Here is a 13858-nt window from a genome sequence, read left to right as displayed (position 1 = left end):
TTTTTTTTTTATGAAAATGTCACAACTGTATATGTCCAATTTAAGTTAGATAGCAGATCTTTTTTTCAATGATTATTTGAAAGAATATTTTAATTAGAATTTTTATGTAAAACAAACAGTGTTATATGATGTCTAATCATTATATATCAGCATATGTTACATCTATTTTATAAGTTCATATATGTATAGTATAATAAAATAATACTAGTTCGTTACATTTTATTATATAATTATAATATATTGTATATTCTCGACTCTGATTTTTTCTCAGTCAGGTATTCAAACCATTAATACATGAGTATCAATATTTATATCCTGTAGCTTCTAATAAGATTAATCGGCATGCAAATGATCTCTGACACATGACCATATTTTAAGTTCATAAATATGAAATAATATAAAAATCGTTAATGAATCTTTGTTTAAAGCAATTAATAACGATATTTATGATTAATTTTTTATTGCTAAATATTATATTGTATCATTATATCATACTGTTTTATCTTAAATAGTTTTATAAAAAAATATTATATGTATAAGCCGAACATGTTTCTTGTTCTCTAAATGTACTATATATTATGAAGTTATTAATTTATTTAAATGACAAAGTGTAAAAATAAAGATATAAAAAAATATGTACGTGTGCATCATTTTTACTCAAACAATTATTATTCTTCCAAAACATATGTTACATTAATATATTTTGTTTATCGTAGCATTGCATATAATATATAAATCACTTAAATGATAAAAATGAAAATTTTGCCATAATATTATTGATCACGCGCGCATTTCAAATTTCTAATTTTTGTACAATAATAATAAGTCATCAATCAACTGATATGTATAATATAATTAATAAGCGAAGAGAGTTTTATATTAATTCTATTTTTGCGTGATTTTTACAATAACTAGAAATTGCAATATGTATATTAAGAATTAAAATATGCTTCGACCGCGCGATAAGATGTTTTCTCTCTTATTTGTATTTATATACCCTATTTATACCCCTATTTATTATACCCTAAGAATATATTTACGCAAACTTGCTAGCCGCATAAACGTATGTATAAAATTATCCAATCACATTTTACGTGCGTCTTTATAAAAGAAATACAATTGAATAATTTTCTTTATGCATACTTTTATGCGGCTATGCAAGTTTGTGTGGATATACTACCCGGTAAAAAATTGTTCATGCATGAATATGTATAAATATATATAAACATACATAAACACGCATACATATTCATAAATGTATAATATTATGAATATGTATAATTATATATAAAATATATTTTTATGAATATTTATGTATGTTTATACATATTTATATTATATATATTCATGCATGAAAAATTTTTTACTGAGTTCTAATTTCTAACGAAAATGTAAAGTGCAAGCACTAAGAACATATCTCCACCACTTTTTTTGACATTTCGAGAACATGGCCATCAAAAAACTTATAGTAATGGAAAAGGAATAATCTATCCAACCAATGAGTGAAAAGTGTGAGCAAGACTGAGAGAAGACGTATATTTCTGTCCTGCTCAGTAACTTTTCTTCTGTCTGCGCATGTGCCAATAAGAGGATAGAAGAGGATAGAAAGATATTTCTGTCCTTTTAGATCTTGCTCATAGTTCGACGTCCGTATTCCTCTTCCATTACTATAAGTTCTATGATGGCCATGATGCAAGTAAATATGGGGTGTTTTCCATTTAATGACATAAGTCTACACAAGCGTCATTCTACCCTTATTGACGTTCAGAGAGTGACAAAGTTAGAATGACACTTGTGTCGATTTGTGTCATCAAATGAAAAGTACCCATGGTGTATTTTTGCGCATGTTATCTGCTGCAATCAATCGGAACTTGACCTTTTTTTGTCCTTTTTCGGCGGATTTTGTTTCAATCCGCCCGCCATGACAGTAACTCAGTTTCACACACATAGTAAATAATCACTTATTTATAGTAAATAATTACTTTTTTATTATTTTTTTTACTATTATTTATTATTTTCCTTAATATTTAATATATTTTTTAATCATTTCAAATCATATGACAACCGCGCGTATATATTATATGTTGTAAAATGGCGGAAAATAAGAGATTTGTTGCGTAGCACGCTCCAACATGCTCCAATGTCCTCCAATGTGCTTCTATTACAGCCTTTTACTCACTTTAATGATCGCGTTAGAGTGAGCAAATGCTATAGTAGGAGCATTTTAGAATATATAAGAGCATGCGACGCAAACAAAGATCAGCGCGTTGCTATGCGCAAATTTATCTTAGTTACAAGCGCACTATGTCTACTTGCATCATGGGGGCTACGCCACTCCGAACAAAAAAAAATAACACATGCTATCCGCTTGGAGTCTAACCTAGAAGTTACAGCGTAGACAATGTCCGCTTGAAATATTTCTAATCCATAAAGACAGTGGGGTGTGAAAGCAGTCTTTTTAAAGCGGTCTTTTTAGAGCGGTCTTTTTACTGTCTAGGCTGCAACTTCTAGGCAATTAGACTCCAAGCGGGTAGAATGTGTTATTTTTTCTTGTTCGGGGCGGCGTGGCCGAAATTGAATCGAAAACGGGGTCTTGCTCCTACACATATCTTTATACTGTGGCCAGATCATGGTGGAAAGATTTACATGGTGTACTCTCGAGTCTCGTGAGACTATTCGAGCGGGTCAGACGTGTTTTTTCTCGTTTCGGGTGTTGTGTCACCTCGATTATATTTTTGAAAAGCGCTACCGGCTTCGACTATGTTATTGCATTACACTATTCATAGTCCCATGTGCTATCTTGTACTACCAACGTTTCGGAATTTTTTTATATGTAAATTATAAAATATTGTAAGATTCGTATAAAAAAATTAGAAATTTTCAAAAAAATTATAAAATTATATAGAAAATGTAAATTTTGAAAAATTATATGAAAGATCTGGGAAAAATTTCTATCATCAGATTTATAAAATTTTATTTCACAATTTTTTATATAATTTTCCATAATTTTTATGTAAATTTCAGAATTTTTAGAATTTCTGTATCGTCTTATAACTGTTTAGAAAATATTTCAAATTTTTTTATACGAATCTTACAATATTTTAAAATTTATATATATATAAAATTCTATAAAAAAGTATAGATATTTTGAATATATATTTTTGAAAGATGTTTTAATTTGTATTATAGAGCTCCAACGAACACGTTAAAATGAGTAGGAGCATGCGAAGCGAATAAACGTTGATAGTACAAAGTAACACATGATAAAAAAAGACGCGAACCTAAATAATGTGCATGCGAAGATAACAACTAAGGTTGGCTAACTTGGATCTACGAATCACTCTGTGAGCAAGAGGGCAGAGAATTAGAGAGACGCTTGCAAACTGAGCACACTATGTAATTCCTTTCATCATGGACCAGACTACTTTTTTTCCATAGACATAAGAATAGACCGAGCTTTGAAATGTGAAGATTAGATAAAAAAAGATGGACAATGGATATGTAGCGGGTTGCTATATATAATGGATGTCGGTAAAGGAAGAAACTCACTAAGAAGGCCGGACTCGAAGCTGTTTTTGGTTGGCCGTGGCGTTTCGTCTCGGTCCCATTACTAGATTCATTAGTAAAGCGCTGTAGTGAGGCCTTAGACGTCCTGGAATTAGTTTAGGTGGCTATGCTATTTAAACCAAGTTCGCGTGACTGAAGTACTTTCGCGAATCCGAGTGAGTCCCCCGTTTGGACCTCTGGTGGCGGTCGCCACAGATGCATGTAGCTTTCTTTTTTTGATGAGGAAAGAGTGGGAGGAGAGTAAAGTGTGAAAAAAAAGAAAAGTAGAAAGACAGTTGAGTATGACAGAAAGAATGACATGCTCAGAGAAAAAAAGTTACACGGCATCTGCTCTCTATCTTTTTTTACCTGATCTTCACGTCAAAGAGGACACGCTCGGTCTATTCTTAAGCATAGACTTTTGCATGACGCATAAAACATGAGGCATTAAAAAATCAACCAATCCTTTTTTTCCTTCCTTTCCATGAAATAAAGGACTCTGATTGATTGATTTTTTCATGCCTCATGTTTTATGCGTTATGCAAAAATCTGTGTCGCTGCTTTTATTATATCTGGGTTTTTTTTAGGAATCTAGCCAATCATAGGCTACATTTACACGGCACTCTTATTATGGCTGCCGCATACAAAATTCCGCAACAGTGATCGTAAGACGTAAACTTAAGTCAATGAGTAAACTTATCCATAACCACGCAATAAGGTGAGTTTCAACCGGTTATTTTCATTTCCATTAGAGTCGTAAATCTAAAGCAATATCCTGATTAGCTCATCGGCTTAAGTCTACGTCTTATAATCGCTGTTGCGGAATTTTGTGTGCGGCAGCTCTTAATCGGGTTTAATAACATCCGTAGTTATGAAAATAGCTAATTATAGCTGTTCTTCGGAAGAATGGAACGACTGTAATTGACCAATTTCATAACTACGGATGTTATTAAACCCGATTAAAGGTACCGTGTAAATGTAATTAATAGTAGAATATAACAAAAATTATCAACTATGATTGGTTAATTTCTTATGGCCTACGATTGTAGAATAGGCTTAAGGCTACTTTTAAAATTGACGCATCAGATTGGCTGATGCAACGACCTGCGACGATAATAGAAGTATTAAGGGTCTATATAAGTTGCAAACACACAGAACGCAGATCGCAGATGCATTTGCAATAGCCAATTAGAAGTGTTAATAGTACTAATAATAGCTTTTGATTGATTGTCGCAAATGCGTCTATGTTTGCGACTTATGTAGACGGTCCTTGACATGGTGTGTGCAGTTCGGCCAAACCATATCTACTTTTGCATCGTCTATAATATACATAAGTTACCAACTGTGAAACGCGAAACATGATACGATATTTATAGTTCGTTCTTATTTTAAAACTGTCTTAAATAATGTCTTAAGACGCAAATACCAGAAAGAAACCTGAGAGAGGACATAACAGCCCAAAACCTATAACCGCAAAATGCTGCTGTGGACTACCATCTTCTGAAGAAGTAAATATTAACTACATAATAATATTCATTTTTTTGCAGTGCACCTGATGAAAATAAATTGATGAAATTGTTGAATTTTTTATTAATTTAATAGATTTTAGTTATTATAGCGATTTCAACTATCTATTTCCATTAGAAACACCGCAAAAAGGTGGATATTGTTGTGTAGTTAACATCTACTTCTTCGAAGGCTGGTAGTGCGCGGTAGCATTTTGTAGTTACAGGTTTTAGATCGGCATGTCCTTTCTCAGGTTTCTCTCTGCTAATACAGTCCAGATTGACTTACGACATCCGGCCCAAGGCTGAAAAGTCTGTTCTTAATCTGCTTCATAGTCTGTTCTTAATCTCAAGCAATGTCTTAAGATGCCAATATGGCTCTGATTGATTCATGCGGTTCATGCACTAGCTTAAGACCATCTCAAATCTTGAATAACGTCTATGGATTCCGCTTTTAAGATTATACTTAAGACAGTCTTAGATGTAAAGGAGCGTAACACACTTTTCGATTGGTCAATTTGTAAAATTTTGTTTTTAATTGGTCAAACAAACCTTCTAATCATTTGTTGTAAGATTTTGATCGCAGCCAAAGTACATCAAACAAGGAAAGATTCAGTATCAATTTCACGACGTAAAGCAAATCGATATTCATAGTCGAGGAGAACGTTTATATTGGTCGTAACTATATGCGATATGCCGTAATCTGTAAAAATTGACTAATCACAATCAAGTATTTCCCTCTCATTCGACGGTAAAAAGGGAATACTCGAAGATGATTAGCATACGGCATATAGTTACGTTGATATACTTTGGCTGCGATCAAAATCTTACTACAAATGATTAGAAGGTTTGTTTGACCAATTAAAAAAAAAAATTTTACAAATTGACCAATCGAAAAGTGTGTTAAAGCATTTATAGCATTGCGTTGACCGTATCTTTTATAATGCATTTTAAGCATTTTGCGACTTTTGTAGATCGGGCTTAAATAATTACTACTGTTTATAACGAATAATTCTAATAAAATTAAAAAATTAAAAAGATCTAATTATGTAATTGTAAAAGATGTAATCTAGTTTCTATCAAATTTCTCTTCTTTTTATTGAGTATTGAATAATACACTATATATTTTGTGAAATAATTATTACAAGTGAGACGCAAGAAGTACAATTAATGTAAACTTAATATATCTCTAAGTTTAAGAAATTTTTTACAAAAATGTAAAGACAATGGAATAAATAACGACTATAATCTTAAGAATTAAGTAATTAAACAATGAGTGCATTCGGAACGACAACCACTCACTGAGCATTTAATGAGCTCTTAGATTTGATTGGTCTACATTGTAAGATCTAAAGGAATATGCTAATCAAGTGAAAGAGCTCATTGAGTGCTCAATAGATGCATCCAGAAGCACGACTGCTTATTGAGTGCTCAATGAACTCTTGTACCTGTTTGATCTATATTTGTAGATCTAACAGAATATGCCAATCAAGAGCTCACTGAGCGCTCAGAGAACAATCGTACTTCTGGATGCATTTAATGTATCTATTGGTACTTGCTTATAACAGGCCTGTTCTTTTTGACTGAACTTTTGTACCATCTTTCTTCTTCTTCTTCTTTCCTCCTAAAGAGAAAAGGAAGAAAAATGAACTGATGCAAAAGTTTAGCTAAAAAGAAAAGTCTTTTATATGTTTTATTGGGTGCATTTAGATGCATTTGGAACGACAATAATGGGCGATATTCATAGTCGGATCTTATATTTAATACCGTTTTAAATAATGTTTAAAATGCTAGTGCAGTTCTCTGATTGGTTGACATCTCAAGACTCTACTTAAGATGGTCTTAAATATAAGATCCGACTATGAATATCGCCCATTATTATCGTTCCAAATGCGTCTAAATGCACCCAATAAAACATACAAAAGACTTCTTTTTAGCTAAACTTTTGCATCAGTTCATTTTTCTTCCTTTTCTCTTTAAAAGGAAAGAAGAAGAAGAAGAAGAAAAATGGTACAAAAGTTCAGTCAAAAAGAACAGGCCTATTATAAGCAAGTAGGTATATAAATACGTTAATAGAGTACATTACATGAAAGAGATGATTTTTCTAATTGCAAGGTGTACAACATAGATCACAAGATTTTACTATATATGGTGATGGTTCACAAAATTGATATGGATTTGATACGCATCTTGTATTGGACATTGCAGGAGCACATGCTAATCTACAATACGCAGCTAGAGCTGTCTCTCTAGCTTGGTCCGCACAGTAGAATTTTCTAAGGGCAACGTTCACGTCACCTAAATCTGTCAACTTCAATAATGCAGTGCAACCGGGTTTGCAAATTGGGTACAATTTTGTCATGCACTCTGGTCTACCCATGCAATCCCACATCATGCATCTATCTTGTAAACCATTCCTTTTTATACATTCGCATTTATATATTATGCTTGCTCGAAGATCAAATAATTTACATGATTTCACAGATTCCTGCAATATTTTTTTTTATTATTTAATGTATCATATGTTTCATGAATAAGTTTAACATTTAATTTTATAAACAATTAAAAATATTTTTAAAGTTAAGCTTTTATTAATATATAAGTCATGGGGAAACTATATAATCCTTCAAGAAGAAATAATAAAAAACTTGCTTTAATGAAAATTTTCATTACTCACACAGTAAGGTGGAGTACATAAAGATTTTGTAGGGCAGTATACTATTGGTGAACAAGATGGTTCGTCCCATTCACATGGTTTCCTATATACAAATTTAATAAAAATAATAAATCACACTTTCTTCTTTTTTATTATGCAGATAAATACAATCTTACTTCCTATCCATTGAACTGATTAAACATTTTAATTGCGCTAGTAAATCACGTCTTCTGTCACAATTTGGGTTTTTACCATCGCAAGGCATTTTCTTTTGTAAATTCCTTATAACGCTCAATATTGACAATTTTTCTTCTAATTAGGTTTTTTCTTTTTTTTCTTTTTTCTATATTTGCATTTTCAACTTACATGATATTGGTATACGTCAAATTTAAAAATTGTATAAATTTAGAAGTATTAGTTAAACGACTTCTTGAGTAACATATTTGTTAATTTATTATGAACATCGAGTTTCCTAGCAACTACGTTTAATCCATCAATAATTTCTGGGAGTTGATTGTGTATCTTGAAATAAGATGAAAATTATAAGTGAGCAAATTCATTAGATATTGACCAATAAAATTACAAATATTCACGTAAATTTGCTCGTTTTTGTTATTTTTGCCTCATTTTAAGATACACAATCGATTTCCCTATTAATCATGAAATTTTTTTCCTAGGATCAAAAGTGAAAAGTGAAAAATTTCTCCATTAATTTCGATGATTAAAAATTTTTATTTTTCACTTTCATCTTAGGTTGCATTCGAATTTCCACCTGAGTGCTATCCGGATGTCATATCATCCTTGTTGTTTAGTCCGGATTTACAATAGATTTTTAAGTCTTAAGCCATAAGAAATGAACGAATCACAATTAATTATTCTTCTTACATTTAATTGTTATTAGCCACTTTCTTATGGCTTAAGATTTAAAACACCTATTGTAGATCCGGACTTACTGAAACAAGAGGTCTGTTCGCGTTGCATAAAATCCCCAAATCTTTTTGAACTTAAAATGAAATAGATACATATTTTGCTTTAAAAAGAGAGAAAGCGAAGATGTCGAGTGCCAAAAGTGCAAGCAACGTGAATAGACCTATTGATGACATGACACCTGAGGAATACCCATGTGAGAATTCAAACGCAGCCCTAATGATAAAGTTTTATGACAGATACCCTGATATATTGTCTGTTTTCTGAGGATCGATTCTGGTAATCGATTGAGTATCTTGAAATGAAGTTAAAATTACAAAAGTGAGCAAATTCACTAGATATTGACCAATTAAATTGTGAATATTCCAGTAAATTTGCTCGCTTTTGTAATTTTCATTTCAATCCGAGATACACAATCAACTTCTTATATCTTGAAACGAGATGAAAATTACAAAAGTAAGCGAATTTACTAGAATACTGATTTTATTGGTCAATACTTAATAAATTTGCTCACTTTTGTAATTTTCACCTTATTTGAAGATACAGAATCAATCCCCTATTCCCAATTAGAAGAAAAAATTTTACAAACTGACCAATTAAAAAAACTTCAAAGCGTTTGCAATTTCATGTTGACCATATCCATTACCATAAATGTACTATGAATGTATGATGAATTTAATTTAGACGCGAAAATCTGCATTAGCTCTGCGAACTTGGTCTTTGAATATGGAGTGGATCGAGCAGTTCGATTGGCTCTAGAAATGTTAATAGCGAACGCAGATAAGATGACATCTAGTAGAAAGATACGAGATGCCGAACGATTTTCGAGGTAAAAAAGAAAACGGACGTCTCCAATTTTCAATGCACCTATCGTAACTATGGTGAAAGAAGACAGATGAGGTAACGCGCATAACGGCTATTCAGAGCCATAACGGCAATCAGTCAGCCAATAATAAGGTCCTAAATTTTTGATCTTATCGTACATCTCTCAAGTTGTCACACAACGGCCAATCAAATAATCAAATTTGAATCCTAAATTTGATTTTACTGCGCATCTCTTAAGCTGTCCCGCCTATCTTCTTCCACCATAATCATAGCCAATCATAGCCCGTATTCAGAACGCTTTTATCAAAAAAGTACACCTTTATTTTCGAAATTCTATAGCCAGTATTCATAATCAGATCTTATATTCAAGACCATCTTAAGTTTAGTTTTGAGATGTTATGAACCAACCAGAGGGCTGCATTAGCGTCTTAAGACATTACTTAAAACGGTCTTAAAATAAGAATCGACTGTGAATACCGGCCTATAATACGCGTAACGTAAAGTATAGCAGGGAAAAGTGGGGGAATTGTGCATAGCGGGTAATTGTGCGCATTCTGGTTTGGTACTTTCCCGACAAATGGAGACGCCACCGCAGCGGAATTTCTAAACTAAAGATAATTCTTTTAAAATATAACCATAAGACAGCGTTTATATTGGCCGTAACCATATTCCGTAATCTGTAAAAATTAACCAATCACCTTCGAGTATACCTTTTTTCGAATGAGAGGGGAATACTTGACTGTGATTAATCAATGCTTACAGATTACGGCATACGGCGTACGGTTACGGCCAATATAAACGCTCCCTAAAAGTATAAATTCATAATGTCACTTGTCACAGTAATAAATGATCACGTGACTGAATTCTCTTTCAATTTGTCCACTTTCTTATCGCCAGCGACACTGTTGAAAAGTTGGATTAATCCAATTTTTAGTGACACCGCTCTTACGTAAAAATTTAAACATGGAACAGCAGGATGTAAATATAATAAAAGTATTTACTTAAGCTATATTCCAAAACATCCTTTCCGAGGAAATTTTTTTTCAAAATATATAGGATATATAAGGTATACTACAATATTTCGAATAAAATTTTTCTCGGAGGACGTTTTGGAATGTAGCTTTAGAATATGGATGTCATCGTAAAACTTGATAAAAATATACTCATTCGATACGTTTCCATTCGAAATGAGAGAATGTAGTAGAAAAATGAAACAATCTGCCTTAAATGTGTATTCAGGTTAGAAAAACGAGTTTTCTTTACCTAAATAGTTATTAGAGCTGCGTGATGTAAACGTCACCCGAATGGTCCCATGTATTACAATATCTTTTTATCCAGTGTTAAACACAAGGTTAAAGTGATACATGGAAGCACTCGAGTAATGTTTTCGAACGTAGCTCAACTCTACATTTAATAATTTGCTTTATGAAGCATACCACCATGTTTTTCTGCCAGATTCTTTCATTTTGAGTGAAAACGTATGAGTACATTTTTATCAAATTTTGTAGTGATGCCCGTATTCTAAGTAATTATCACAATAAATAAATAAATATAAATTTCTTATCAATAAAAAATTTATTGCGAGCGATTTTACCTCATTTAACTCTAATTATTTTTATTTTCTATTTTATTTATACAGACTTTTCTTTATGATTGCTCAATATATTATACTAATTTAATTACTATATTATTAAATTATTATTATTTATTATTATTATTTAATTATTGTATTATTCGTTATTATTTGCGATAATTTCATAAAATTTTCAGGCGGCTGTTGTACATACTTGTGATATAGGTGAAATAATCATAGACGAAAAGAGCATTTCAGCTCATGAATGTATGGAAGCATGTAATCAATTATTCGTGATAATTTTTTTTTATCCATGTTTGTCCTTTCAAATAAAGGATCAATTAAAAATTTTTGTTTATATTTTCTGTTTAAATTTGTACATTCATTAATGCACTATCGTGTCTCCAGATTGTGCACAATTGCATCAACTTAACAGGTCCAATCGTAATACTGTTTTGATATGACATTTTGGTATGACTTTATAACACTTTATACGACACAATTAATATAATTACCGTTAAAAATTTATCGCTGCTAAACCATTTATGTGAACGACATTTGAGTTAGCAACATATGAAATCACGTGACTCGTTTGTCGCTGAATATGAGCGACGAGCGACATGAACATTTACCTTAAGTTATACAGTTTAAAACTGTAGTTAACAGCAAAGGTGAGAAAAAGAAAAATTACATAATTTGGTAATAATTTTGGCACCCAGAAAATAAAACGGTATGTCCATTCTTATTTTGTTTATTTGATTGTGCATATCTTACAAAAATACATCATTTTGTATTTCTTTTGAGCTATTATTCATTGAATTAAATTAAAAAGTGTTTGTGTAATCGTTTTTTTATCAAATCAATTCGCGCATAATTGTGCACATGGACAATTCAAAGATTCCTCTCAATGAAAAGTATACTACAATATTTGCGAAGAATTCGGAAGATATGGAATTCTGTTCAGTTGATAAACTAAAAGTAACATGATATTAATGTTGTGATTTTGTATTCTATAATATAAATGTAACAACATATGGTGCTTTTTGTTTTGAAGCGACTAAAAGAAATTAAAAAATAATTTTAAAATGCTAACATGAAATTATCCGCAAAAAATGGTAAAAATAACTTACATGACTGTCAAGATTGAATTGTTTCTATAAGGTTTGATGTACATGTTCCATTAGATTATTCCATTTACTGTGTAATATAAATGTGAATAACTTAAAAAGTTAATATAGATAATAGTAAAAATCAAACTTTAGTTCACTTACATGAAACAAAATTAAAAGTTATTAGACACGACATAACTGTTTAGTCATAAAATTGATGTAAAATAAAAATTGAGAGAAACAGTGGACAACAGAACATGTACTTACAAAGACAATATGTATAAATAATAAATAACCAAGTATAAGCAATATAGATTGAATCATTACGTCTCTGAAAACAGATCTGTATATAACGGATCGAGAGAAAGTGTATCGTTTTATAGATACAGGCCTTGTTTTTGTTTTTTAATATATATCATGTCTGATAACAATCTTTTATGTAAAATTTGCTCTTTGTCTAAAATATGTATGATATCCCAATCAAATTCATGAAATAAGTCCATCCGATGTTGTGTGATAACCGAATGTTGGATCGTATTTCTATTAATATGATTCCTATGTTCACTTATGCGCGTTTTTAAGCATCTGTTTGTCTGTCCAACATACGACGCATTACAGTCCTTACAGTCAATCTTATATATAATACTACATTAGATTGAGAAGATTGAGGTAGCACATCTTTCTGGACTTTGATAAATTTATTGAGCTTATTTATGCCTTTAAGCTGTACGTAAAAATAGTACATGTTAGAGCAAACTGATTTTAGTGGAAATATTAGGAATAAATGATATACAGAAAAATTTTTTATTATTGATTTCTTCTTGGGTTGTCAATTGTTTATCAGTAACAAAATCATCAGCACAATCATTAAAGAAATCAAATAACTCGGACATTACCACCAGTTTTTTCGCATTTTATACGTTAATAGTTTATACTCGTATGCGCTGTCACTAGTAATTTTGTTAATATTTTAAATAAAAAATTTTTTTGTACTGAAGAAGACTTTGACCATAAGTTGAAACGTATACGTTTTAATATTCACTTTGAATAAATAGTATAAAATACACACTAATAATCACCAGTGTTGGCTCAAATTGGCATTTTATTTATTATTTTTTAGAATGTTACTTTTAGTTTGTGTCGACTGATTTCAATGCTGCCTGTGTTACGAACGGGCTATGAACAATGCAGTGGGGCTGATGACTGAGAATTACACATATGCGATTTTTAAATAATTAATTTTTCCAATTTTTATATTATTTTTTCAAAGTTTATATTAATTTTGTGTGTGTACTAACATTGACATAATAATAGAATTTTCATTTTCTTTTTATTTTATGAAACATTTTCCATGAAATATTTATTTTATTAATTTTATATTTATTTCTTATGATTTTGGCTTTGCGTACAATTACCCGACGCAAAAAATTTTTCGCTTTTGCTTTTTTTACTTTTTGCTAAATACATTATCGAATGAAAAATTGTTCAATATAAAAATATCATTAAAAGAATGTTTATACTTTGTATTTCCATGTTTATATTGACTTCAACTTCAAAAATTACATCACAGCAATGAATTTTCTTTAAGTGCGCACAATTTCCCTATTTTCCCATATTAGCACGCTAACAATAACGTTATACGGGCCATAAGGTCTGCTTTTTATTCCTGCATTATCTGAACCGGTGCACATGATGCAATAAGTTGAAGTAAAACAAA

At 31.1% G+C, this 13858-nt stretch overlaps 1 protein-coding gene across 1 annotated transcript; it reads right to left on the bottom strand.

Moving 5' to 3' along the window:
• Positions 1 to 6695: 6695 nt before the first annotated feature.
• LOC108753832 lies at positions 6696 to 8168 on the bottom strand. The gene is made up of 3 exons (XM_018495754.1): positions 7884 to 8168; positions 7729 to 7810; positions 6696 to 7539 (listed from the first exon to the last, which is right to left on the bottom strand). The coding sequence occupies exons 1-3, from the start codon at positions 7970 to 7972 to the stop codon at positions 7156 to 7158; spliced, it is 555 nt and encodes a 184-aa protein (XP_018351256.1). The 5' UTR covers positions 7973 to 8168; the 3' UTR covers positions 6696 to 7155.
• Positions 8169 to 13858: the final 5690 nt, after the last annotated feature.

This window comes from Trachymyrmex septentrionalis, unplaced genomic scaffold (assembly GCF_001594115.1).
Source record: "Trachymyrmex septentrionalis isolate Tsep2-gDNA-1 unplaced genomic scaffold, Tsep1.0 scaffold72, whole genome shotgun sequence".
In the NCBI taxonomy this organism is placed as follows: domain Eukaryota; kingdom Metazoa; phylum Arthropoda; class Insecta; order Hymenoptera; family Formicidae; genus Trachymyrmex; species Trachymyrmex septentrionalis.
The sequence above is the reverse complement of the archived record's forward strand: the minus strand, read 5'-3'. Positions and strand labels throughout refer to the sequence as shown.

Bases quoted from the DNA above. Each gene is read 5' to 3' on its own strand.
- LOC108753832 (XM_018495754.1), bottom strand. From the start codon at position 7,972: ATGCCTTGCGATGGTAAAAACCCAAATTGTGACAGAAGACGTGATTTA. The intron at 7,811-7,883 runs GTAAGATTGTAT...ATTTGTATATAG, and splicing joins ATCAGTTCAATGGATAGGAA to GAAACCATGTGAATGGGACG. The intron at 7,540-7,728 runs GTGAGTAATGAA...AAAATATTGCAG, and splicing joins TATGTACTCCACCTTACTGT to GAATCTGTGAAATCATGTAA.